The following is a 26,446-nucleotide window of genomic DNA, read 5'->3' as shown; positions in this document are numbered from 1 at the left end:
GCAACGCCTCACGTCCTTTGATCTGCACACTTCTCTCACGAAAACCTCCGCCATAGGTTCGAGAAAAGAAATGGGGTAGACGGCCGTTGCAAGCCTCTGCATTTGCGACTGGACGCTCGAAAGACTCTGGTACGAGCAAGACCAACTGAACGTGTTCCTTAGCACCTCACTGACTACGCGTTCACGAGCTTTGAATGCGCCGAGATGTGAAGGAAGAAATTTTTTTCTTAGGACGAAATTTGTGCTTCTAGCCTGCGTTATTGGCCTTGAACTTGAACTCCACATACAGGAAACTTAACGCCTTGTCGGAATGTAGCTAATATAACCTCACTGGACGAATTTAAGCGCATTCGCGCGATTATCAAACTTCTCTTTAGTACTTTCGCCTAAGCACTCGAAACCCAACTTTCTTTCCAGTGTAAAGCTTTCTGTGAACGTCTGTAAAGCCCCCGCAGATAACAGCTTGCTATTTGCGAGCAACTACTGCCAAAGAACAAATGTACCTTTAGAAAATGAGATGGTTGGTTTGGTTGGTTTATTAGAGTTTTACGTTCCAAAGAGACTCAGGCTATGAGGGACGCCGTATGAAGGGCTCCGGAAATTTCGACTGCCTGGGGCTCTTTAACGTGCACTGACATCGCACAGTACACGGGCCTCTAGAATTTTGCCTCCATCGAAATTCGGCCACAACGGCCGGGATCGAACCCGCGTCTTTCGGGCCAGCAGCAGAGCGCTGTAACCACTGAGCCATCGAAAATGAGATGCATCGAAAGCCTAAGTGCTCTGTGCACAAATCACGTCATAGAGTGTGCTCATGTAAATTGGTTAGGGCGTCTAGGCGCCCAAAATGAATGCCAGACGCACTTGTTTTCTTTTATGCGTAGCATATTGCAATCACTCAGTTCAGCCCTTGGGCGCGGCCGGGTAGCCACCAAACCACGTGACGTCATGTGGTTTGGTGACGTCACGACACCACGTGACGTCACCAAACCACGTGGGAAAAAAAGAAAAAACAGAAAAGAAGATAAAAAAAAGAGGAAAAGGACGCCTGAGCATGGTGGCGGTTGCCACCGCCCCGTTTCAAAGGGGGCGCTCCTATCCATCCATCCATACATACATACGTCACGGAGGAAAAGCTGCTGATAAAATCGAGTGCCGCCAAGCAATACCTCGCACAAAAAGACCGCGCAATATGCAACACATTCTTGGCTTAACCAAGCTAAGCCTAGGCATCTTTTTTTCATTTTTTGCTCACTTTCTCTCGTACCTACACGAGAACAATCATAGTCGTCGTACTAGGCTTTTTGTTTGAGTTGTTTTACGCTTTACAATGCTAGGGCAAACGGAGCCGCCAAGGCATGCACCGCCATAGAAGGCCATAGGTTCGCCGGAGCGTGCGGTTTGCAACTCACGGTGAAAGGTTCCCTTTAGTGGGCACATGTCGACACAGCTTGCACTGCATACAAACGGTCTCTGTCCACCCGCTTTTTCATCATCATCCGTCACTCTTTCTCTCTCCCCCTTTCACGATCCGTCATCCATCCTCGATCGCGAAGCTCAGCAGAGGCCGCAAGACGCCCTTCCTCGAACTCCCTGCCTCATTAACGCTTCCTCCTCGTCCGCACTCTGCCAGCATAGAAGCTTAAAGGCATGCCAGACAGCCCCTTACGAAAAGCACTTCCACCTACACATTATCTGAAGCAGTTTGTGCTAACTTTTCCTTTATATGGTTGGTTGGTTTATGGGGTTTAACGTCCCAAAGCGACTAAGGCTATGAGAGACGCCGTAGTGGAGGGCTCCGGAAATTTCGATCACCTGGGGTTCTTCAGCGTGCACTGACATCGCACAGTACACGGGCCTCTAGAATTTCTCCTCCAAAGAAATTCAACCGCCGCGGCCGGGATCGAACCCGCGTCTTTCGGGTCAGTAGCCGAGCACCATAACCACTGAGCCACCGCGCCGGCTCTTTTCCTTTATATAGACAGCTGTTTAGAGAGCTTTTTCATTACGACGCTGGCTCAAGTTAGCGACCCCTGGTACACGCCTCCTTGCCTACAACACTATCCTTAAACCCGTCTTGGAATACGCAGTAATTAACTGAGACCCTCCCGCAAAGACAAACATTTATAAACTAGTAAGGATTCAGAAAAAAGGAGTAAGGTTTATATCAGTCATAATAAAAGTGCGCGAAGAAGACAGGACGACAAGAGGAGGCACGAGCAGGAACACACAAAGGTTTATATATATAACTGCTATGGGAAAACATCAGGCAGTGACCACCTAAAAAGAGGTGGCTTTCTATCTGCTCCTATTAGAAATCGTACATGTCGGTTGAAGTTCTTCTTTCAGTTAATAATCGTTTTAATGTGAACATCTCTAATATCCTTACTTATACTCTCGGTGTATCGAAATACAAATCGCCATTCTCTTGCAAGGAAACCATAAAACTCGGGAGTTAATTTGTTTTAAATCTACTTTTTTCATAAGACCATCATTGACTGGAATAATCTCACTGATGATGTTGTCATGCAAAGATTATTGCATTTATCTGAAGAACACCTGAACTGATTCATGTTACTAGCTTGTTGGATTCTTTCTTTTTGCTCTTTTTAAGCTTTTATTTGCAGTGTTGTTTTTGTTTGGTATACGTCTGTACTTTTGTATCTTGAAATCTGTTTCGCACCTGCTATGACCTTGTGCACAAGGTCGCAGTATCTATAAATACATAGATAATAAATTGTATTAAATGTCATCTTCGTGGTCGTACGTCGTAATCGAAAACTTCTGCGCTAGCGCATTGGCTCATCGCAATTACATTCCAGTTGAGACGAAAGCCGAGAATGTGTCCTGTGCGGTCATGTCACGCAGGCGAATATGTGTCGCGTGGGACCCGTTAATAAGCGGAGCAATGCCCAATAAAGAGTAATCTGGATATTAGAACACGGTCCCTCGAGTAAGTGCAGCTGAGCACCTTTGCCACGTAGGCCGCGGATCCATTCTTGGTTACCTTCGAACTTTTCAGTACCTTAGAGTCAGGAGTCTCTCTAGAGGGCGCTCCTGTCGTTGTTATTTCTTCCCTGATGACCGGGACCAAAATCCACTGAGCGCGCCATTTTTTTAATTTTTTGCTCTGATAACAGAGCTCGCATTATAAACGGTGCATCCCTTGGCTCAATTCGTTTTGCTGCACTGCACCAGGGCGGGAGCAGGCGGTGACTTTAGGCGTTACATTTCATGAACAAATAAGACAACAAGCTCGCCCATTTCTTATCGCCAAGTGGTCGTCCCAGCGCTACATATGGGAGTCCATCTGTAAGGATTGCATACCGAAAAAATTAAGTTTCCGTTCGTCTAGGAATTTACATTCCTAAACATATTCAAAAGCATTCATTATTTCCTAACGTTTAGAGCAAATGTTTTTACACAGCTGCAGTGCGAAGAACAACAGTGAGTCTACCTCTTCGCACACTAGAACTGCACGCTTGGCTTACAGAAAGACTTTTACAGCTCAATCTCTATGGAAGGCTTCAATGTCGCTGAGGCGAAACGCGACGCTTTAGTACTAATCGCCGGCGAGATTCTGGTAATGCTTCTGCAAGTTGCAAAAACAAGTTGCCGCCCGTACTTTGGAAAAGTAGATAAACTGATCAACACGCACAGCCAAACATCTAAGCGCGATAAGCAAGCTGCAAGAACGGGCGACGTGGTCTGTCGTGTGCCAAGATGGACAAGCAAGATACGACGTCTATCAGCCAGGCACGGCGGCTTGTCTGCATCAGTTATGGGAGCTATTCGTCAAGCCGAAGCGACCATGCTCGCCCGAGAGCTGACAGCCATGGCTGCTTCTTTTATCACGAAGTTCAGCCAGACACCGTTATCATATCAGGTGTAGAAAGCGTCACAGCGCTTCACGGGAAAACGCATGGAAAAATTACAAACATTTCGTTGCACATGATGATATCGTCGTAAAGAAACGCGTATTCCCTTTGGTTTTGTTCTCAGAGTAAGCGAAATACCTACTTGATTGAGATACGCGGATGGGACTCCATAGTCGTGCTTTTTGCGTTTTTTTCTATTCCTTTTTCTGTCCATCGCCGGTCAGAATAATCTAAAAAACTGTCCATAAACTGAAAACAGGAGAAATATTTAAATACGAGTTCATAATTCAGAACAGGGCGGCACGTTGCATAAAGTATTATTTCATCAACGGAGTTCTGGACATAGCACGTATGGCAGCAGTTACAAATCGATATTGTTGGTCGCACCACTCCCGGCCTTGAAACTCGCGCGTGCGTGTCGCTGGGTGCGAATGTTCGCGTCACCGAGTGTCTATTCAGCGCTAATTATTGCGTGAGGGCTTCTACGTCAACACACCAAAATGGGCTGATCGAGACTGCGACAAGTGTCCAAAACCTTTGCCCTTGGATACCCCTTTTACTCTGGCAGCAGTCGCTTTTATGTTTCAGGCCAAGACCGTTGAATATAAGATCCTTAATTTTCCAGGAACATGTTCTTAAAGTAGGAGGCACAAATGCACCTAAACACAAAGAAACATCATCACTATGAAGCGACTGTTGTCGAGAAATGGAAACTCGACAATTAGTAAAAAAAACTAGCCGCTGAAATTTTGCTCTCGTAGCGCACTCATTACCACAGTGTAACCGTGATCCAGTACCTGCAAGTGCACATCCAACAATAGCGTATAAGGTCGTTCAGAAGTTTCCAGGCCACAGCTTATTGCGTCCCATACGGCACCTATGAAACTACCACGGCCCTCAGTGGTGAGGAGGAGAATCCTATGCAGATTTTCAGCTTCGGTGCTGCAGTAGTACAAGGCTCAAAAAGCAGACCCTTTGGCCTCGGAACATTTGAGCAAGCCTGTACATTTTATGAAAAGAAAAAGCGGCCGTGCGACAAATGATATAGTCATATTTACGATCCTATTCTGGCCTCGTCAAAGCGCTCCCACAGCACGGTGAGAAACGAATGCAACAAATACCAAAAAGCGGGGCGTCAACTAATAAAGCTTCGTCGCGAACTTGTAAAATCGGGTTTTCTGCAAATCATGGCCTCAGTACTGTAAGCGATCAAGTAGTGATAACTGGCCGAATGGAAAGCGCTTTCACGACACCGCGAGCGACGAGCCGCCACGAACAAGACTCGCGTCGCGCGCCTAATTGGCAGGAAACGGTTGCATCCACCGTCACTGTGTCGTTCGTCACAGAAGAAAAAAAAGTAGAAATGAAAACCAAATCCGGCCTCTTTCTTCGCGTTAAACGCTCAACTCCCGCCGGGAACCATATTCAGTGCCAGGCAGACAGGCTCGGCCGCGGCGTTCGCTCGCGGAGCGACGACTAACTGGGTGAGACGAATCGAATCAACGGGAGCGCGTTGTCGGGCGTTCCTCGCCTCCTCCGGCGCGACTTGCAGGGACAGCCACTTGACTTGCTCGGCAAGTAAAGCCCCAAGAGCGGCAACATTCCCTCGACCACAACCCTCCCCGCAAATTCTTCCTTACTCCGATTGAAATTTAAAAAAAAAAATGAGCAAGAACCGCTCGGCATGGGGTAAATGAATACCCGTGCACGTTTTAATTGACGGAACATAAAGCTTCGGCAAACGACAGGCGCCGATCGATGCGTTTCTCTTTTTTACGTGGCGCTTGTCCTTCTTCGTCTTCTTTCCCAAACGACCTTCCTTCCTTTTCCTTCCCCTCGTTTCCCGTTGGAAAACCAGGAGCAGCAGACAAGATCAGAGAGCAACGAAGGAATGTGTACAGTGGCGCGTCTTGCAGGCAAGTAGCGGAGAGTGCATCCGATGCCGCTCTGCTCTGACCCCAAGCTTGGCGAAGAATCCTTCAGATCAGATTCAGCTGCGTTTACAGAACCTCTAACGCATAGGAATCGGCGCACATAGAGACTGCCAGTATCCTCCCCTGCAGCTCAAGACGAGACCGGGAGAGGAGCGGATGAAATAAGCAAAACATACGAAAACAGCAAGCGAAAAAAAAATCACATGGCGTTGCTCGCGTGTGTACGCTCACGTTCCTGGATTCCAACGCACAGCGACAGTGACAGCCACCGAAGCTAAGGCACGCGCAGAGCAGAGACAGTCGCGCTCGCCAAGCGCGTCGCTGCGCGACCACCACAGCGAGAGGCAGCGAGTCACGCGTCGGGTCCGCGCTTAGGCGCCTGATCGCGGGCTCAGCAGAGCGCGCGCTCCGCGAGCAAGGCCGGAGCATCGGAATGGAGCAAGGGAGCAACTTACCGCCAGCCGACGATGCGTCCGCCCGACCACGGAATGCGCCATCTTCCGCGGCTCGAATGAACCCCCTTCCTTCCTCGCTCACTGGCCACTGATGCCGTTCACCGTCCCCTCCCTCTCGCAGTGTCTCACTCCCTCTTTCCCGGATGAAGGCACGTGACCGGATCGTCTCCATGGCAACATCGAAAAGGGAGGAGAGGCGGCGGAAGGAGCCGCCGGGGCAGCTTCCCCGCCTCCAAATTGATTCACGCTGACCCTCCACTCCCTCCTGCACTCGCGCCGTACACACCGTAGGCAGGCCGACAGGCGGCCGAGCAGCGCATCCCAGACGCATCCTGGCGTGCGGTTATTAACGCTGCCTCTGCCGCCGCCGGCGGCCGTGCCTCCAGTGCTGCTGCTGCTCACATCAACGCTCTCGGCGCTCAGAGTAAGGTGTGCACTTCCCTCGGGCACGCATGTGCCCTTCAAGCGGGTGAATTCCTTGAGAGGAAGAGGACTTGCTGGGCTCCTTTGCACTTGAATTTCGAGGAGACACCTGAGTGGAAGAAAATTTTGCCCGCACAGCATAAATGGGTCTTGTTTCTCGCGGCCAATGATTCTTTTATGCGCCGCGCACCACTATCGCTGAAGAGGACCGCTGCGTCTGTTTTCGTATGCAGGCTAAAAACAACTGCTTTTAATAGCCAAAAGGCCACCTCTCCGTCTCTTTTGTAGCCGCTTTAGTTTTTACACATAAAGTTATAAAAACTGAAGGCGACACTTAAACTCCGCCTAAAGGGTTTGCGCGATATTCTTAAAAGGGTTAATGCCCATATATGCATAATTTGTCATTCTTGACTTTACATTAACAGATCCCTGGGAGTCCTCATACCACTCCTGGCCCAGCAGTGCAGCGGTTGAGCGATGCGCCACTTCTCTGCGATGGCAGGTGCTGCCACCGTGAGGCTTGTGAGACCCAGGGTGCTCTTCCCAAGCAAGCTCTTGGGGCCAGTCATTAACCGCCACCTTTCACGGTGGGCACTTTGCTCACAATCCCGTGGGCAGATTGTGATGACGTCACAAGGCCCAGTACCTACTCTCTAGGTTGCATCTTTGGAATTTTTGTAGATTTTTCACTCACGGCCAACGACACCGGCTTTTCTGCGGCACGAGACACTCAGCGCCACCGCATTAAAACATCAGTCACCATTCCATGAGTGACATCCGGTAGCCCATCCCTCCTAGCCCAAGCAGTCTACCATTTAAAACCCACACCTAAGTTTGGTCTAAGCAAAACATCGATTGTCCACAAGACATCGCCGCGAAAATTCGCAGGGACATCCAGTTCCGTTATATGTTAGCAATAAGATATCATTAACAGCCATTGATGGCTTTACCGGAACTGACATTACTCCCGGTCTGGTGGCGGCACTTGACTCCAGCCAATGAGCAAATTTTATGACCGACGACGTACTTCGGCCTCACGGGGCTTCATACATATATATGACGCTATTCGCGCCTGCCTGGGTTATGCCACTCTTCCACACTCGGACAAATATCTGTAGCGCAAAGAGTTTTCCACGAGAGAAGATCACCACCATTAAAGACTCAAAGGTCCACCACACAATCCTAGGGGCCTAGCATGCCTCAGCCAAATATTTGCACCCATACGTGGGTATGAGGAACATCGAATCCCATCAGTAAACGGCATGACCATCGTAATACGTCGTAATTGAAAAGCTGACTAAGGGAATGGAGACCAGCAGGACCTGAGCCGTCAGAGATCTCTAGGCCGCTAGGTGATGCTGGAGGTCCGTTCTCTACGATCACGTCGTTCCTCACGTGTCACTTCATGGAAGAGGGGCTGAGGGTGTGGCACAGCTGTGGCTATCACCTGTCCGTCCCGGAGGACTTTTTTCTCACTCCTGCTGAATCGCATCCTTTTATAACTACAGGTGTTAGTAGATAATTCCTGGCGTATCCGGCGCAGTTGAAACCGATCACATGGGCAGCGAAAACCAAGTGATCAGCGCTGGTCATGTGACCTTGCGCCTTGCCGCCTGAGCGCCTGAACATAGAGCCGCCTGAGTGCGCTCCCCGTTCCCAGATCACTACTCGACGTTCCTGATTGGTTGAACTACGGGCGCCCAACTGGAGAGCGTCGAAGAGAGAAGAACAGGACAGACAGTCTAAAAGGCGTTCTTGGTACGCCGGGTGACGCAAGAGATGCAACAGTTGTCGCTGGTGAAATGCATTATTGGGGAAGCATAATGTTAGAATAATTTTTTAGCGATTTTGTCATGGGAGAGGCACAATCAGTATCGTTTGTCTTTTGGACGCCCACAAACAATCTGCAAGCGGAAGCCACCGTTCCGGATAAGTTCCCAAGGCCTGCAGAGCACGTGCCGCTGACCCGGTGACGCCCATTCCACCGGGGACGGCATAGAAAAGCGTCGGTGTTATCGCGCATTAAGGAGAAAAATGATACCGGTTATAGGAGCCGAAATTCTTTCCGGATCTCCCCCGCCCCCCTCTACTAAGACACTCGCAGCAGCTCACCACTCATACATTAGCTAGGGTTTTAAGTTCTGAAGACAGAAGTGGATACAGTACCGTTATGCACCTGCAGTAATCAATGAGCGTACCCCCGAAGACCTGAATTTCCTTCGAAATCAGAGAACTTTTGCCTTCGCTCATCTGTCACAAACAATAACCTCTCTGATTCAATACGCGAGGTTTTTCACGAGTTACTGCGCACAGCCGAAAGGAAAGAAAAGGAACCGCCGACGCGCTGACATTTTGTTATTTAATAAAGATAGAGATAAAAATGCAGGATAGCCACCTGTGGTAATGATGGCTACCGTCCCTTATTCTCGTCGGCTCACTCCTTGTTGATGTCTACGCGTGCGAAAGTTTCAAATTAATGCGAGCGCAAGAAGCTGTGCCCCGAGGTCTGCGCTGCTTCAATATCTTCCTCCCTGAAGAAGAGCAGGAGCATTGTACACTCCTTCAGAGTTTTTTGTTAAATGAACACAAAATGCCTGCTCCTTTTCCAGCGCAGATTGACGATAATCGAACCCGAGAGTTCTGACGCATTTCCTGTCGTATACTGCGCCGTTCCGCGTATAAGGTACCGGCCTTTCGTCTGCTCTCGTTGAAAAAGTTCGCTACGTGAACAGCCGGCTCTTCGTGGGGAAGCGGCAAACAAAAAAAAATTCAGGGGGCACTTTGGCTCTCTAAAGCGCTGCAAGGCGAAAGCCTTTGCTGGCGCACTGTTTGGCATTGACTGCGAGACTGTTTGTGCTGTACTAGTGCTTTATTTGACAGCACATTACAACTACACACTTTGACTGCCGACTTTGACTGCTTCTTTAGCGCGACTCTCTCTGCTTCGATGAGTTCGGTTGCATCCACAGCTCTGTTCGCAGTAATGAGGTATGTAATGTGGTCACCCACGGGCGCCTTGCACCCCTGTCGGAGCGGACAACAACTATTTTATCAGTTGTCTGCTTCAAAAGGGGGCGTCAGGCATCAGTGGGTGATAAAGCACCTTGATAATCCAGGGGATTTAGTGGGTGACCACATTACTGCGAATCCGCGCACTCTGCCGTCATAACCATTTCGACCAACCAAAAAGCGCGACACCTCTGCTGACAACCTTCTGTCGACAACGATGAGGCATAAAGGCTTTCGCCTTAATAAACGGAGCAATGTCGCTACAAGCGTATTCCGTCTTCAGCCTTCTAACTTCGTCACTTGTTGAATGAGTCAAAGAAAGAAAGAAAAAAAGAAAGAAAAAAAGAAAGAAAAAAAGAAAGAAGGAAAGGAAGGAAAGAAAGAAAGAAAGAAAGAAAGAGAGAAAGGAAGAAAGAAAGAAAGAAAGAAAGAAAGAAAGAAGGAAGGAAGAGACAAGGAAAGAAAGAAAGAAAGAAAGAAAGAAAGAAGGAAAGAAAGAAAGAAAGAAAGAAGGAAAGAAATGAAGAAAGAAAGAAAGAAAGAAAGAAAGAAAGAAAGAAAGAAAGAAAGAAAGAAAGAAAGAAAGAAAGAAAGAAAGAAAGAAAGAAAGAAAGAAAGAAAGAAAGAAAGAAAGAAAGAAAGAAAGAAAGAAAGAAAGAAAGAAAGAAAGAAAGAAAGAAAGAAAGAAAGAAAGTCGATCAATTAATCAGACTCCGCCGACAACCTACCAGATCACACTAGCACGACAGTTCTCTTCCGCCTTGGTAGCAGCACAATGGCGTACAAGGCGTGCTTGGAACCACGCGTTCGAAGGCGGTCTTTTCGTGAAAAATTCGCCGGCTGCGTGCCACGGCGTCATTCATGCAAGAGACGTGACCATCGTCCGGACCTCGCCCTCCCCTGCCTCCTTTCCATTGGAGCGGGGTTAATTACACTCTCCGCTGTTTCCCCTTGGCTCGACCGCAATGGGAGGCGGCGGCCGTGCACGTACTCTGGCCTGAATTACTCATGCCCACAAGCGCCCAAGCTGGCAGGAAGACGGGAGTGGTGATAACGTGCACAAGCCTTTCATGCCAGATCGTCGATCGTTATAACGAGGTGTAATCACGTTTTTATTTTCAGTGGCTTCCTACTTCTATAGCACGTAGCGCTACGGAGTCTGCTGACGCGTTCAACACAGAAGGCTACAAATGGCAGACTTTCTTGTGAGCGATGAAAGCACCATCACAATCTCAAATCATAAACTTCTCAAATAGAGTCGCTGACCAGGAAAAAAATCTTTAGATTTAAAGAATGATTTTCAGGTAATTGTTTAACATATCGCAATATTTCTTGTAGCGTAGCACCAGGCCAATGTTCAAAGATTCCCTTTTGTTTTCCGCCACACGTTTTTTCTCCGCATATTTGTTAGTAGGCCTTTAATTAAACAAGGGTTACGAAGAAATTAAATTTAATTTTACTCTTCACGTTAACAGTGCTACTACGAACAGCTGCGAGCAAAAGGGAGGAAAACTTTTTTAAGTACTTCCTCAAAGTCAAGTATAGAGTTTACGACGGACCAGCCCGTCTTACCAGCAGAAGTATGAAACGTATCGCGATCACTTTTTCAGAAGTAGACGAAATTCTTGCGGTGCGGAATATCATCCTTAACCAACCTCGAGCATTGCGTGAAAAAAAAAAACCGATTGTTTATCTGAAAGTTTATGCGCCTTGCGCCACACGACAGGACGACGAAATGAGAACGGGCAAGGAGTGCACCAGCACCTGTCTCAGGTCTCAGCCGGCGCCTTAACGAGATCGTTCACAAGGGATATACACTGTATCGCATTGAAATATATAGAACCATGAACAAGAACATACACGGATACGCTGACATATGAAATCACGAGAATGCGTTCGATGTCTACAAATATGCGTGGAATTTTTAAGCGCGTCACGGGGATGCCCGGAGTGATTCTGTCCTATCGTCAGCCCATCATCCGGGCCTTGGCGCGCACGCTTCGTCCGAAGGTGTGGTTCCGGAGCAGGATTTCGCGCGCGCGTGCCAGCAGGGGGCGGCCAAAGGTGGCCCGGAAGTCGTCCATGCAGATGTCCCAGACGGCGATGCCGCCCGTGAAGAGGAGCAGGTGCGCCTTGCTCTGCAGCGACACGTCGTCCTCGAAGCCCACCCACTGGTCGCCGTTGACCACGTACGAGCACTGGGCGACGCGGTCGAACTGGCGCGACCAGCTCAGGTCATGCGCCAGCATCTGCTCCAGCTCGTAGTGGCTCAGCGTGCCCGGCTGCCGAGTGAACAGGCCGGGCTTGCCGGGGCCCGCCGAGGGGTCGCCCGCCTGCGTGACGAGGGGGGAGGGAAGCGAGGAAGCACCGAGGGGGATGATGACGATAATGGAAAGTTTTGCGATGAACAAGCAGATGAGGCCAAAATGCGGCGACATGAAGGTTAGTGGTCAACAAAAGTCTTTAAGATGTCCTTTAAGAGCGAATTGGCATGGGCAGGTGATGTTGCAGTGATTGATTACGTCGATAGCACCTCCGTATTTTTAACAACGATGTTGAGATTTCCTGCGTGCAGTTTCAGAATGTCGCTAAGTTCTGTATTAAAAACGTTGTCCTTCAAGACAGGTTCGAAAGCGGAGAATAAATCCTTGGATTATCACAGATGTCATTCACACTAACCGTAAAATCGAAATATTTAGAAAAAAGTACGAAATAAGGGCACTACAGTTCGCAGAGCTAAAGCGTGATTTACTATCTAAAGTGAAACTTGCTAGTGAAACTCGCTAGAGATTGATACTTAAGCTATTGCCTTTCAGGATTTATTTAAAGCGATTCAGAGAAATTTTGGCTATATTTAGATCAAACTAAACAATAGACAAAATAAAAATTAATGACGTATTTATAAAAGATGTGCAGATTATTGCGGAGCAAGTCAGCAATTACTTTCACAGTGCTTTCTCGCAGCTTGAAGAGTTTGAACCCAGTGGTAGGACCAAAGCCCCGGTAGACAATCTTGTAATTTCTTCTGGAAGGTGTTTAACATCGAGGCAAAAAGATCCGCTGGGACCAAACGGTATTCTAAACAAATTTTCTGCAGCCTTATGCCGAGTATATAGCTCAATTTCTTACAAAATTTTTCTTATCTTTGTTAGGAGGTGGAATACCTTTATATTTGAAGAAAGCACAGGTTGTGCCAATTCACAAAAAAACGTGACCATTTATCAGTATCCAGCTACCGCTTTGTCTCACTTACAAGTATTCCTTGCAAACTTTTTAGAACTTGCTCACAAATCATAGTGTCTGAGCACAAACATGGCTTCAGGAAAGGTTTCTCTGCCATAAAACAACTCGTCACTATATTAAGGTGTAGACTTGGGCAAGTTGGTACATCATATACGAGGTCTGTTAGAAAAGTATCCGACCTTTGGCCGTTGAAAAAAAAAACTTGCATAACTGGAGCGTTGCAAACCTAGTCATCTTTAAAGTAGTCTACTTGGGACTCCACACACTTCTCTCAGCGGTGCTGCCATTGTGGGAAGTATTCCGAAAAGGCCCTTTTCGGAATGGAGTTTAGCTCAGCTGTCGTTGCAGCCATAATGTTCTTCCTTGTCTGAAATCGCGCTCCTTTCAATGGCCTTTTGATTTTGGGAACCAGCCAGAAATCGCAGGGGCCATATCAGGACAGTAAGGAGTCTGTTGAACTACAGGAGTCTGGTTTTTCACCAAAAAATCTGATTCGAGTGCGAGGAATGTGCAGGAGCATTGGCGCGATGGGTGCGCCAATTTCCTGTTGACCTCAGCTCCGGGTTCTTGCGCCGCACAGCATCACGTAGGCAACGGAGGACATCCCTGTAGTACTCTTTGGTGACTGTTTGACCCTGTAGAGTGCGTACTCGTGGTCTGCCACACAGAGGGTGTCAAAGAAAGCAGTCAGCATCACTTTCACATTGCTGCGCAATTGGCGGGCCTTCTTAAGTCTTGGTGACGTGGAATGCTTCCACTCTGACGACTGGGATCTGGTTTCCGGGTCGTACCTGTACACCCAAGACTCGTCACTAGTGATTATGATGTTGATGAAGTCGGGGTCACTGTTTGCGGAATCCAGCATGTCCTGTGAGACTTCAACACGAAGCTGCTTTTGCCCCACCATGAGCAGCTTCGGCACTAATTTCGCCGCAACTCTCTCCATGGCCAAATCTTCGGTGATAATGGACTGTGCGGAGAAATTGCTCATGTCCACCTCTTCCTCAATTTCTCGGATAGTCACGCGACAGTCCCGCATCACCATAGCGTTCAGTTCGGCAATGACCTGGTCATTTTGGCATGTTGATGGCCGATTGGAGCGTGGCTCGTTCTCCACCGATGTGCGGCCATCTTTAAAACAATTGTAACACTGCTTGAACTGTGTGCTGCTCATAGCATCTTCACCAAAAGCCGTCTGAATATTTCGAATGGTTTCCACTCAGCTGTCGCCAAGTTTATGGCAAAATTTGTTGCTGTAGCGCTGCTCCTTTCACTCCGCCATTTTCCTTGCAATAAAAAACCGACGAGAGCACTGCAAACTGCCTCACTCAAACGCTGCTTCCCAGCGACTGACGCTATCGGCAGGCGGGAAAAAATTCATGCATGCGCATGAAGGTTCAAGGTCGCCTGATGCAAGCGCGCTTGTCTCATATCCATCAGGTGTTCGCAAAAAAAAAATAAAGTCGGATACTTTTCTAACAGACCTCGTATAAGTAAAACAGCGCTAGACACGGGACGAACGGGACACAGCGCCTTGTGCTATGTTGTTCTTCCTTCGTCCCGTGTCTAGCGCTGTTTTACTTACATATGATGTACCAACTTGCCCAAGTCTCCGCCTTAACACAGTTAATTTCTAGTTCTTTGGGCCCTATTCTTCAGCGCCTTGTGCTGTGTTGTTCTTCCTTCGTCCCGTGTCTAGCGTTGTTTTACTTATATATCGTCACTATAGTACATGAATTTTCATAAATACTAAATAGGCCTGGGCAAGTATATGTTTTGTTTTTAGATTATCGTAAGGTTTTTGACAAGGTGCCCCTCAGGAATTTATTGCAGAAATTACAGTACCTAGCTCATTCTTTGACATTATTCAATGGATTTGTGATTACGTGAGAAAGAGAGAACAGTTTGTCGTTAGAAATTCTCGTTCGAGTGTTCGCCATGTTGCTGCGTGCGCTCCGCAGGGTAGTGTGCTATATCAGTGATATGGCAGACGTTATTCCAGAGAACGTGTCCTTCAAGGTTTTCGCAGGTGACTGTAATTTTTAAAGAAGTATCGTCTACAGTGCAGTTACTGACTGGTGCACGTGTTGGGGAATGGAACTGAATACAGATAAGACTGTACTGCTCTGCATCACAAGGCAAAAGTATCCCAGTACATTCCCATACGTGTTTTATGGTACATCAGTCTTAAGAGTTGAGACGCATAAGTGAACTAAGATTTCTATCGAAATAACATGGTCGCCATATATTTCCGATATCTGTTCAACGGCAGTAAGAAAATTATGGCTTATTAAAAGAAAGCCTAAAAGTGCTCCAGTAAATACTAAGATGATAGCCTCTAATTCTCTTGTAAGATCAGCACTGGAATATGCGGCAGTAGGGTGGGAGATATTAGTGATTTAGAGCTAGTCCAAAGAAAGGAGGTAAGATATATGTTTGGAAAAAATATATAAGGGATGATTCACAAACTAAATTGATGCCAAAATATGGTAACCAAACACTGAAGATAAGAAAGAAAATCAGCCGTCTTGCGTTACTCCACAACAGCCTTTCAGGATAATTAACATTCAGCTCTTCATTGGCGTTAAGGCAATCAGTGAAAGAAGAATTCGACATACTCATCAGTATTCATTAGCACCCATTTTTATCAAAACAAACTGTCATAGGTGCAGTTTCTTCCAGCACACAGTTTCAGATTGGAATTCTCTCCCCGTTGAGGTTTTTGACCTGATGCTTTCATGGAAATGTTGCGAAGTCATTTTAGTCGACTGTAGGGACCAGTTCTCAGTGCTTTGTTGGACATTTTTTCTAGTATGATCGCTTGTATTCGTCTGCATTCTTATGCATTGCCCCTCCTGCTTGGGCCAAATTGTTGGTCTGCAGTACGACTAAATAAAAATAAAACCTGAAAAGTGCATAAATGTTGCGTTCGTTAACTTCTTTGGGGGTTAACTGCGTTTCCACAACAATCCTCTCAGAAAGCGACCATTACTACTACAACAGGGACTAACTGCAAAAGCGACCATTAACCGTGTACAGTTAGCCTCCCTGGCAACTAGCCGTTCTTTGAAAGGACCATGTGGGGCCATTCGGTCCCATCTTACCCATTTCTGGGTTAGAGTGCGGAAGAGCGTGCAGTAGATGGGGAACAAGAAAATTAGATCGAGCCCCAGGAATAACCGACAAAATACCCGGGGACCATCCGCGTTCTGTTCTTTACTGTCCGTTATTATGCGCTTCTGCCTTTTGGATAGGAATATTCACACTAAAGTGGTGACGCCGTTCATGACCATGAGGATGGCAGCAAGAAACGTCTCTTTAATAACCTGGCCACAGCCAGTGCCTAAATTGAGAGAGATGCCATCACAGCCTCCGCCAGTTTCCTATCGTTTTAGTCGATGCTTTCTCTCGCCTCGATGGAAAATTAGTTTTTGTTTATAAATCAATTTTTCTCGTTCTCTAGAGGGCATATGCTAGAAGGATAATGTGCTGAAAGGATAATGTGATGTCTGAAGTATAGACCAAACTCACTCATAAACTAGGCATAAATAAGGTGCTTCGTCCGTTTCCGCTTAGTGCATTCCATATCAATTCTTACGCGCACTACCTTGTTGGCCACGGCGTTCTTAAGCGTGAAGGAGGCGCCGGCAAGCGTGACCCCGAAGACGACCTTGTCCATCTGGGTGAGCTCGAGTGACATGTCCCCCAGCACGTGCGAGAGGCCCGTCTGTCCCCTGCGCTTGGCTTGCGTCTTGACGCGCAGCGGGCTGTAGAAGCTCGTCACGGGAAACGTGGCCGGCTCCATGGTGCGGTGCGTCTCCACGAACATCACGTCCACCACCTGCGAGCCCCCGCACGGCGCATATTAGATGGACAGCCAGCTGCACCCGCGAATAGAAGTCCTTGATTCAAAGAAGAAAGGTTGTGTGCGTGCTGCTTTATGGGTCTTTCGTGGCAACAATGCTCCGCTGCTCACTTCACTACCCACCAAAAGAGCCTCCAGCTACGAAGCAAGTTCCAGGCACTAATATTGCCGCGAACGTTTATAATGTTAGTTTCTTGATGTTCAAAGCCGCCGGCACGTGGCTTTAACATTTTGTGGAGCCAGATGCGACCAGATTTATTTGGAATGATTGCAATCATGCACAATTGATTCTACGGTTGTCAAGATGTAGTGTTTGCCTTGCGCCCGTATCTCGGAATTTTTTCGCCAACTTTAAATTGAGCGCAGCCGACAGAGGCGGCGATTCTTTTCTCTGACGACCGCCAGCGCGCTTCTTGCTATTGCCGCCACCCACTTGCCCACTTGTTAGTTGTTTTGGGCGCAAGTCAGCTAAATGTAGTTTTTTTTTTTTTAATCCTTTTCACTGTTATCTCGTGGTGCTTGACTGCCATCACCACTACATGACAGTATCTATCTTAAAGTCTATCATAGGCTCTGCGAACCTCGCCTTTTCAACGCAGAATGTGCTGTATGTCTCGTGCCCCAAGGTTTTTCTGTGCGTCACAAAAGTCCTGGACGAATGCAAAAGATCTAATGAAGTGTCACATCAGTAGGCATTGAGCCCAATCCTACTGAGCGCTCCGGCATCGTAGGAACAGGGTGCTCTATCAATTAATCCGCAGGCTAAGAGCGAAAAATCGGCGAACAGGTGCAGGCACCTTTCGGAACATTGCTAAAGAAAAATCCCCATGCCGCCTATCGAGGGGCATAAGTCAGGCGTGGGAAAGAGCACGATCCTCCGCCGCGCACCGAGTGCACGCTTTATTTTAGTGAAAAAGCCCTACTTCACGGGGTCAAATCAAACCAAGTATCTCGTGGTGTCCCTGACCTTGAGGGAGCAGAAATGAAATAAATATTGCCGCGACTGGCTCTCGAACCCGCGGCGGGACCAACAGACCAGCTTCGCTGGCCACTGCACGAGAGCACTACGCTATCGCCGCAGCCGATCACGCCTCGTGTTAAACGGCAACACACTCTCGCGCTGTGCACTGCACATCGTCTTCTTCATCAACTTCCATATGCGGCGCCAACAGATCAGATAAGCCTAACCTCTATCAGAGCTTAAACTGACCCTAATATTGTCGCCAGACGTGCCGATGACCCAGCAAAGTAAACAATAAGCCAACCAGGCTAAACACACGCTTTCACACGTCTACTCGGTTTAACTACGTTAAAGCCTTACGGCTTTTTTGTTAGGGACTTCACGCTCTGAGGCTTGCCTTTGTCAGCAAGTTATACATTTGGTTCGTACTGAGACCTACTGCTCAACGCTGTGTCAGTGTGGTCCATTGCGATTACATTTTATTATGGGTAATTATAGACGCGAGCTCTAGTGGTCCGCACCAAATACCTCGCATCCTTAGCAGCTATGCAGACGCTAGATATAAACGCCGACGAGAGAAATTTAATAACCTATCTGAGTGCTATACTGCCGAGTGATGGCACAAATAGCTCGGGCCGAGCGTGTAGCCGGGGTTCAGTCCAAGAGGAGCGACGACGTGGCCTGACTGCAAAGTACCAAGCGGCAGTCAATTTACCTAGCAGCCGACCAATTGTTCGCAGAACATTTCACGGGCATTCGCTGTCTCTATGCTTGTGATGTGTGCGAGCGACTACGTTGCAAGGAAGATCTTCGAGAATCACCCGATCGATTATGTTTGACGCAACCTGCTAACGACGATCAATCTAAGGCGAGCTTAGTTCTGCAGCGCTAATTGCTGCATTTATTAGCCTCCCCGGGCACACAACCTCTCATGCACGGTCATGTTTTAAAGCCATGTATTACCAAGCCTAGCCATCAATATGCTTCGCATCTGACTAGGCTTAACCTTAGCTAAGCCTCAGCCATTTTTGTAAATACATTCGCCATTTGCACAATGCTTTGTGTTCAGATTGTGCATATATTAGTTATTTTCAAACGGCGGCGTTCTAAACAGCGTCGAGCAGGCGATTTTTATCAGCTCAGGCCGTACTAAGCTCGCTTTCATTCCATTTTATTACTACTTCCATTACCACACTAGCAGAAAACAATAGCGCGCAGAGCATAAAACTAGAGAAGAATACAGTTCGAATAAAAGTATTGGATCGCTAACACAAGGAGCATATTAAATTTAACTCTTTCGCTACCGCGGAAAAATGCATGATTTGGAGCGTACTGGAAGAAAATTTTTTTGCTCAAGAACTAATACACCCAGCACATGTTGCAATGCATGAAATTGTAGCTTATTAGTTACACTTCTGAATTAAACAAACACCAGAGTTGTGTGTACAAAAGTAAATGAACATTTATTTGTGAAATTTGCTAAAAACACAAAAAAAGTATATAGCAAAAACAAAAATTACCGGCTGCACTAAGCCCGAACTTGATTAGAGGAAAACTGGAATATACAAACTGTTGCACATGTTTATAGCTGTCATTATTCACAGTTTCAGCTATGAGAAAAATTGACTGCACTTTCCATGGCTTGTCAAGTCAGGGGTCATGACTGTGGTGCCACTGTGAAGGGCAATCAGAGGTGATGATGTGAAGCAGAGGTAGACTGACAAGTGCCTCACATAAGGTTTTATCTTTGTTCCTCCCTTGTTCTCTGATAGCCGAGCTTGCAGTTTCTTCTTTTTTTCATTTTTTTCGATTGGTGTTGAATGGATTCTATGGGAGGATTGGGGGCGTGGACTTCTTTTCCCTCATCATACCCGAAGATTTCTTGAATGAGCTGCTCCCTGAAAGCCAGCTGATAAAATTTGGCATTTTAGGCAAGCTCTAAAACATCAGGATAGATGAAATAAGTTTTAGCGATGTGGTTCAAAAGCCAGGACACTTTCCAAGTCTTGCCAATAGATGCTGCCGCCACTGAATCATCCGGGTCCGTTACGTGCAAAAACAAACAAACAAAAAAAGCGAAAAACCAATTTTGAGAAATAATTTTTGATGGCAGAGGGCCAGAATAGGTTATTCTGGTATTTCAGTAGAGATACAGTCGTGGCAGGTCAACAATTCCAATGTATATGATGATTCCAATGAACATCAGAATCTCCAACAGATTCACGTCTTCCCATGAGCCGTCACGCCGAATTTACTGAAAATCTTCATCCATGCATACTTATTAGTGTTTCCGCACACGATCTTAATCATTTCCGCCGTGAAGAGCATCAAAAAAAAAGACGAGAAGTCGAACGAATCTCCGAGCGCTGCTCCGCAGCGATGTGCCGACATGGACACCTAGCTGTCGTCTTGGTTGAAAAACGCGACGCGACCTTGAGCATTTGGCAAACTGTCTTCGCCATACGTTTTCAAGACCCTGAAGCACAAAAATAAACCACTGTCATCAATTACAAACCGTATGCACCGCAGAAAACACACAGCGAACGAAAACAGAACTTACATGCAAGTACGCGCTGACGTTCCAGGCTCCCGAGGCGAAGTCTCGCTGTCGAAACCGAAATCCGACGTTTGTACATTGTTACCCGACTAATAACCGCTGCTTTCGTCGCAAAAAACGAAACCGAAACCGGCCGACGTGCTTGGTGTCAGCTTTCGCTTTCGAGGAGCGCGCGGCGACGCGGACGCCATTTTCTCCGGCTGACGCTGCTGCGGCCGTTCAAAGTTTTATTTTTCACGGCGCCCCCTCATGTCAAAACACTGAAACCAAGGCTGCAATCGAAAGAGGAGTTGTTGAGCTCGCTAACTAGATGGCGGAGCACGTCCACAACGCTCCAAAATGAGCTTTTTTGCGCGGGCGATTTGAATCGATCATATGCGAACGATCGCCTATGGCGCTAGCGAAAGAGTTAAACAACCAAATCGAGAGACACCAAAAAATAATTCTAAAGATTTTCCTGCAAAGCTTGCTTCGCCTCAATATGGGTCTTAGTGAGGCAGAGCTACCTTCGCATACCAGCGTAGTAAGCGAAACTGGGCTCGGAATATTGGTTCAGCTAATTTTATACCCCAAGACTTCAAGCATGTTCGTAGTCCTTGTCCTCTATAGCGGGAGGGAGGGTATGTTTTTTTACCGCAGCACACATGAGAGGAACTCCACCTTAATAATATTAGGGAATAATTTCGTAATGCACTCAAAAAGCCAAATAATCTTAACTCTAAAGCAGTTATTAACGTAAAAAAGCAAGCTTAGTTATGCTCCCGCGTATTTCACCCCTTCAGTTCACCGGAAGCTAAAATTAAGAGCACATATCGGTCTCTACGGTCTAGTAAAAGTTCTAAACATTCAACTTAAGTGCCTTTGATCTCTGTCGCAACTAAGGTTTTGTGATTAATCTACACCCATGATGCCAGCGAATTTCCCTCGCGACGTGGTAGCAGCTTATGTATAGAATGCTAGATAGGCTGCCGCGTTAAAATAAGAAAATTTTAATGGGAAGTGTAGGATTTCACTCGATTTGTACACCAAGAGCAGATCCGTCACCGATAGCGCTTGCTCCATTGTGTCTAAGGGCCCTAAAGCGTCCGGTCTAACTGGTCCTGCAAAATCATCCGGAGATGTCATTGAATCTTGAATGATTTCCTCAACAGTCCCTCTGTAGTGCACTAAAAATAATTCAGCGACAAAGTTAAAGACTAGTGAAAGCTAAAACAGAACATGTCCGGCGCCTCAGTCGCCAATCGACTTCAACTATTTTAATATAATTGAGGGTTATAAATTTAAAAGTTAAGCAGAAAAACGTGCCTGACATATTTTTCTTCTTTTGCAGATTGATTGGAGCCTGACATATAATGTATGAAGTTAAAACAGTGACTATTAGGTTAAGAACTAAATATGACGAAAAATAAAGCCAATGGTGACTGTTATAACTTTATACGCTATATGCCAGGCTTTTATAAAGAAGTAAAATTTTACGTCGTAGCCAGCATTCACGATCCTTTGCTTATCTTTAAGCTGCGAACAATGACTCATGATAGAAACCACTGAACCGTAACACACTATACTGGGCAGCGTACAGAGTGTGCTAACAACAAACAGGACGGTGCGCCCACATTGATGATGTCCTGGACGTCGAAGCCCGCGGCGCGCTGGGCTTTGTCCGCGGGCACCACGATGGCCAGCCGCTGCCCGTCCGAGGAGAGGCGCCTGCGCAGGGTGCGCAGGAAGGCGCCCAGGGCCTGGCGGTCCTGGTCGCCCACTGGGCCGGGCCAGTGCAGCACCAGCCCGTCGAAACCGTACTGCAGCAACCAGCGGGCCGCGTTCTCCGCGAACTCCACCCGGTAGCGGCGGAGGCCAGACAGCTTGCGGAACGCCTCGCCATCCGACCGGCGCCCGCCCACCGCGGCCCAGATTACCAGGCTCACGTCTGCAGCAGCAAAGGAAGCCATTGTTTAAATCACCACTTCCACGGAAAGAAATGTAGCGTTGGTGATTGCCTTTTCTTTTTACAAACTCTCTCACATTACCTTTGCTCACACACCTCGACCAAGTAACCCGCCGCGGAGGCTCAATTGCGAAAAATGCAAAAACGCCCGCGTGTGTAGTACGAAGTCCGTGCGCGAGAAAGAACTCCAGGTAGCGTAAATTAATTATAGAGCCTCCAATTGCCGAGGTGCAGCGTCGGTACACTAAACATCACCTATTATAGACTTTTGCATCGGGCGGGGGAGTTGTCGAAACGACTCCTCTCTGGACTGTCGGAAAGCGGTTGTGCCGCAGCCTCCCCCATGCTAGAGCGAGGTGCTCACAACAGTCCAGTGAACAATATGGCAGCACCCAGGGCGCCCTTATTGCAAAGGTCTATACCATTTACTCAAAACTGCCGTTCTAGCCAACGGTTGCTGGCTTCGATGAATGCACAAGGTTGGGCTAGTCAATCAGTCCCCTTTCCAAATGTTTGAAGAGTGTAAAGAGCGTTGCCAACAAGAAAGGGAGTTTGTCGCAACGTTCGCAACACACCACAGAACCGGAAAGAGTCACAAAGGAGAATTGCGTCCAGCCACCAGACAGAACCGCGTCTATCAAGAAAATAAAACAATCAAGAGGCAAATCTTGGTACAAAAGGCTCCCAGTATATAAGGAACTTCGGCGGGACGACTGGACATTGACTACGGAAACTTACGCGCCCATACCCAACACCTGGGCCGGACGAGATGCCTACAGCTACGAGGACCTCTGTAAGGATACGAAACAAGAAAACCCAAGGGACCACGTTTGGCTCCGGCAACTGCGAGATAGAGACTGAACATCTTGGCAGAGCCTACTCAACGAACGCGGGTAGAGAACAGCGCCCGTCGAGACACCTGTCCGGATCTTACACTTATCAAGAACCTAGACTTTCAAGGATGTAACAACCTGGAGGAAACTCTAGGCAGTGACCATAACATAACCAGGGCACGTATTATTCGAATCACGGACTGGGATACAGTCAGGAAACTACGTGCACAAATCTACGTGCACAAAATCTCCAAGAACGGATTCAAGAGACCCAAAGAGACAATGATAAATCGTTAGAAGAGTTATAAAAGCGCTTTTTTCGGCATAGCACTGTCAGTGGTGTAGTACATCAGAATACAGCTAAGACGTGCTAACAAGCAGGTTGGTTAACTAATATTTAATAGTCAAGTTTTTAACTATTAATATAACGCTCCTTAATTACTGAGAGGCGTGTAGCTCAGCGTAAGTAATATTACATGTCAGTTCTTAGTATTTCTAAAGCGCAGTTACCCTCGGCGCTGTGACCCAACAAATTTTGGCTATTTCGAAGACTTAAGTCCACTGGAGAGGTTGCTTTCCCTGCAAGCTTCTCGAAACCGCATGCATTTTGGTACGATGTAGCCAAAATTTGTTGGGCCACAGCGCCGAGGGTGACCGGGTTTCCGAAATTTTAAAAACTATGGTGGGCTACATGTCTCTTAATAATTAAGGAGCCTAACAATAATCGTTAAAAAGTTCCCCCTTTAGTATTAGTAAACCAGCCTGCTAGTTAGCACGTCTTAGCTGTATTTTGATGCACTACACCACTCACGACGCTATGCCGAAAAAAGCGCTCTTTAATTCAGAAATGATATTTTAAAAAATTGTGTAAAGTCTTAAGTGAAACACCCTGTATACGTAACTAATCTTACGATTTCTTCCTCTGACATGTGCGTTTAGTAAGTCCGGCGTCCATTGCTCGCTCTGTTCTTCTTTCGTACTCCACACAAAGCAGACTGTCTAAACAAATTTCACAGCATATTTCGTTCTTGCAATACAGATGCCTCTTCGTCTAGGCTAACAGGCAAAGGAGATGAACAGACCAGCAGAAAATAACTTGCTTTCTCTCTTCTAGAGCAACCCTTGCAATCATTTGGTTATACAAAAGCATACCAGTGGAACATAGCTTTATTGCAAATCACATTACAGCGCCTTGATGCGCCTGGAGTGCATAGGATACAATGCAAAAATAATGAAACACTGTAGCATGTTCACAGTAGTAGACAACTGTGATTACTTAAAGGCAGGAGACACCGCCTCGTCACGTTTGAAAAGCACATTTGCGCTGTAACTACTGAACTCTTAAGACCAGAGAGGTGAGGCTAAATATACTCTACATTACCTTTGTCTCTAAGCCTGGCAAATTTTCGGATGCCTTCTTGCTGGATATCGAACTTGGGGTCCTACAAAAAGAAAGATAAGTTGTAGTTTTCACGATAGGAAGCACACAGTGTGCTTGATATCAGAGTGTAAAAAGCCCTGGAATAGCTATGCCTAGTTCATAGCCTTCAATTACTTATCGGTGTGGGTGAAATCATACAGTTTCTAAATATTACCGAGAGGGAATGCTGGTGCCAACATCAATGCGAGTTTCTTAACGGCTGCTTCATCCACCTCGGGAAACCCGGGAAGACAAAGGTATCGTACTTGACTTGGCTAGTGTTAGCCTTAAAACATAACTACCACTGGATAAATCGAAATTTTTGGAAAATAAATAATACAAGGAAACGTTGTTTTACAATTAGTATGTCCTGTAATAAAATATGCTTAGTGAATATTGCGATGAAGAGCAGGAAAGTAGGTAGGCGTAAACGAGCCTCGAATTTGCCCATGATGAGAAAAACAAAAACGTTTCACTGGTGTCTGCTATTGCAGGTTCGCGCACCATGCTCGTGCATAGGCTTTGGTTCGTGCCATGAGAAACTTGCCCGAACCCTCACTTTTCTATGCGAAACTAGTTTATACATGCTAAGTGCTGGCTCTCAGCATGTCCTGGCGCTGCCTTTACATATTTTGCGAAGAAAAGCATGAAATAGGAAGCGAAAACCTGTACTACCCGTAAGTGACGGCCGTGTTAAGGCTGACAAGTGCAACATGCGGGTATTTGCGTGAAAACTCTTTACTGTGTTAGAGTTTCCCACCCAAAATTTATTTGAAGTTTGAAAAACTCTGCGATCTCTGCCCTACTATTTATCTCGCCTTTAACATAACGATCTTCAACTACGTCTCGTTTCTTTCGCCATGAGGAAAGGAGAGCAGCCGGGTAGTTTTCGTGCCCGTTAGTGGTTGCAGCTTCAACGAAACATGAAAACTTTCCGATTCGCGTGCCCCCTGTATCATTTTATTCTTCTTGCGTCACCACAGCGGCACAGCCAACAGTGTCCCAGCCCCGAGGCGCCCATATTGACAATGTCCAAGCTCAGGCAAATTAACCGGTCTTACGGGAAAAAGTAAATGAGAACATACCTTTTCCTCACAAAGCTGGCGTTGTTCATTTATACCTGCTGTTGGATGTCACTTATTAGAACGCGTTAGAACGCACCATGATGCTTCCGCCTTGTATCATATCTCTGCCAGATGATGGCATATCACAGCACCTCCTCTCATGTGGGCCTGTGAACCCTTTTCCCGCCTCTTTTTCTACCGAGATTTCTTGCAAGCTTTCAAAGGAATAAAAACTAGGCACGTTTGGCAGCACATTTAGTCTTAATAAACATTTCTGCGAATGTATTCCTAGAGAGACAAAGGCTCTTGACTGCACCAACGTGGTTAGAGTAAAGGCGAGGCTCTATACCTTGCTGACAATGTTTGCGGTGGCGGGATCGACGCCCAGGTAGCAGTAGACGACGTCGTCGCACAGTTCGACGTGGATGTTCTCGACACCGAAGCGCATCGGCTCGGGTCTCCTATGGGCCGAGTGATTGAAGAAGCAGTAGAGCCGCTTGCGGGTCGCCTGCATGTCTTCCTCCAGCGGCAGCGCCCACGCGTCCTCGGGTTCTGAGCCGAAGGCCGAGCGCACCGCCACCACGGCTCCTGTCACCGTGAACACGGCGGCCGTGATGAACATGATGTTCAAAAACTCCTGCAGGCACGCAGCGCACAAGCCTGTATAGAAGCAGTTTCATTCTGCGCTGCACTGCAGAGCTATACCGGATAGCAGTTTGGTTCCAGGCTGACTTCGATAAGAATAAAACCAAATGTTACTTCGAAACTATAGAGTGCTATATATATATATATATATATATATATATATATATATATATATATATATATATATATATATATATATATATATATATATATA

General features: G+C 47.0%; 2 protein-coding genes across 2 annotated transcripts in view; both read right to left on the bottom strand.

The window, feature by feature from the left end:
• LOC149365107 (ras-like protein family member 10B) overlaps nucleotides 1-6,351 on the bottom strand; it is a 40,175-nt gene extending 33,824 nt beyond the window's left edge. The window contains exon 1 of the mRNA XM_089570244.1: nucleotides 6,268-6,351. The gene's annotated coding sequence lies outside the window, so the exon portion shown is untranslated. The remainder of the gene's footprint in view (nucleotides 1-6,267) is intronic.
• Nucleotides 6,352-11,121: 4,770 nt separating this feature from the next.
• On the bottom strand, nucleotides 11,122-26,224 carry LOC149365106 (endochitinase-like). The gene is made up of 5 exons (XM_089570243.1): nucleotides 25,937-26,224; nucleotides 24,485-24,545; nucleotides 21,939-22,252; nucleotides 16,550-16,783; nucleotides 11,122-12,032 (listed from the first exon to the last, which is right to left on the bottom strand). The coding sequence occupies exons 1-5, from the start codon at nucleotides 26,207-26,209 to the stop codon at nucleotides 11,667-11,669; spliced, it is 1,248 nt and encodes a 415-aa protein (XP_089426369.1). The 5' UTR covers nucleotides 26,210-26,224; the 3' UTR covers nucleotides 11,122-11,666.
• Nucleotides 26,225-26,446: the final 222 nt, after the last annotated feature.

The sequence above is a fragment of the Amblyomma mixtum genome, chromosome 2 (assembly GCF_055824585.1).
Source record: "Amblyomma mixtum isolate Tamu chromosome 2, ASM5582458v1, whole genome shotgun sequence".
NCBI lineage: Eukaryota > Metazoa > Arthropoda > Arachnida > Ixodida > Ixodidae > Amblyomma > Amblyomma mixtum.
This window is presented reverse-complemented; position numbering and strand designations above follow the sequence as displayed.

Bases quoted from the DNA above. Each gene is read 5' to 3' on its own strand.
- LOC149365106 (XM_089570243.1), bottom strand. From the start codon at position 26,209: ATGTTCATCACGGCCGCCGTGTTCACGGTGACAGGAGCCGTGGTGGCG. The intron at 24,546-25,936 runs GTATAGAGCCTC...TTCTTTTTGTAG, and splicing joins CCGCAAACATTGTCAGCAAG to GACCCCAAGTTCGATATCCA. The intron at 12,033-16,549 runs GTAGTGCGCGTA...CTCGTCACGCAG, and splicing joins AGAACGCCGTGGCCAACAAG to GCGGGCGACCCCTCGGCGGG.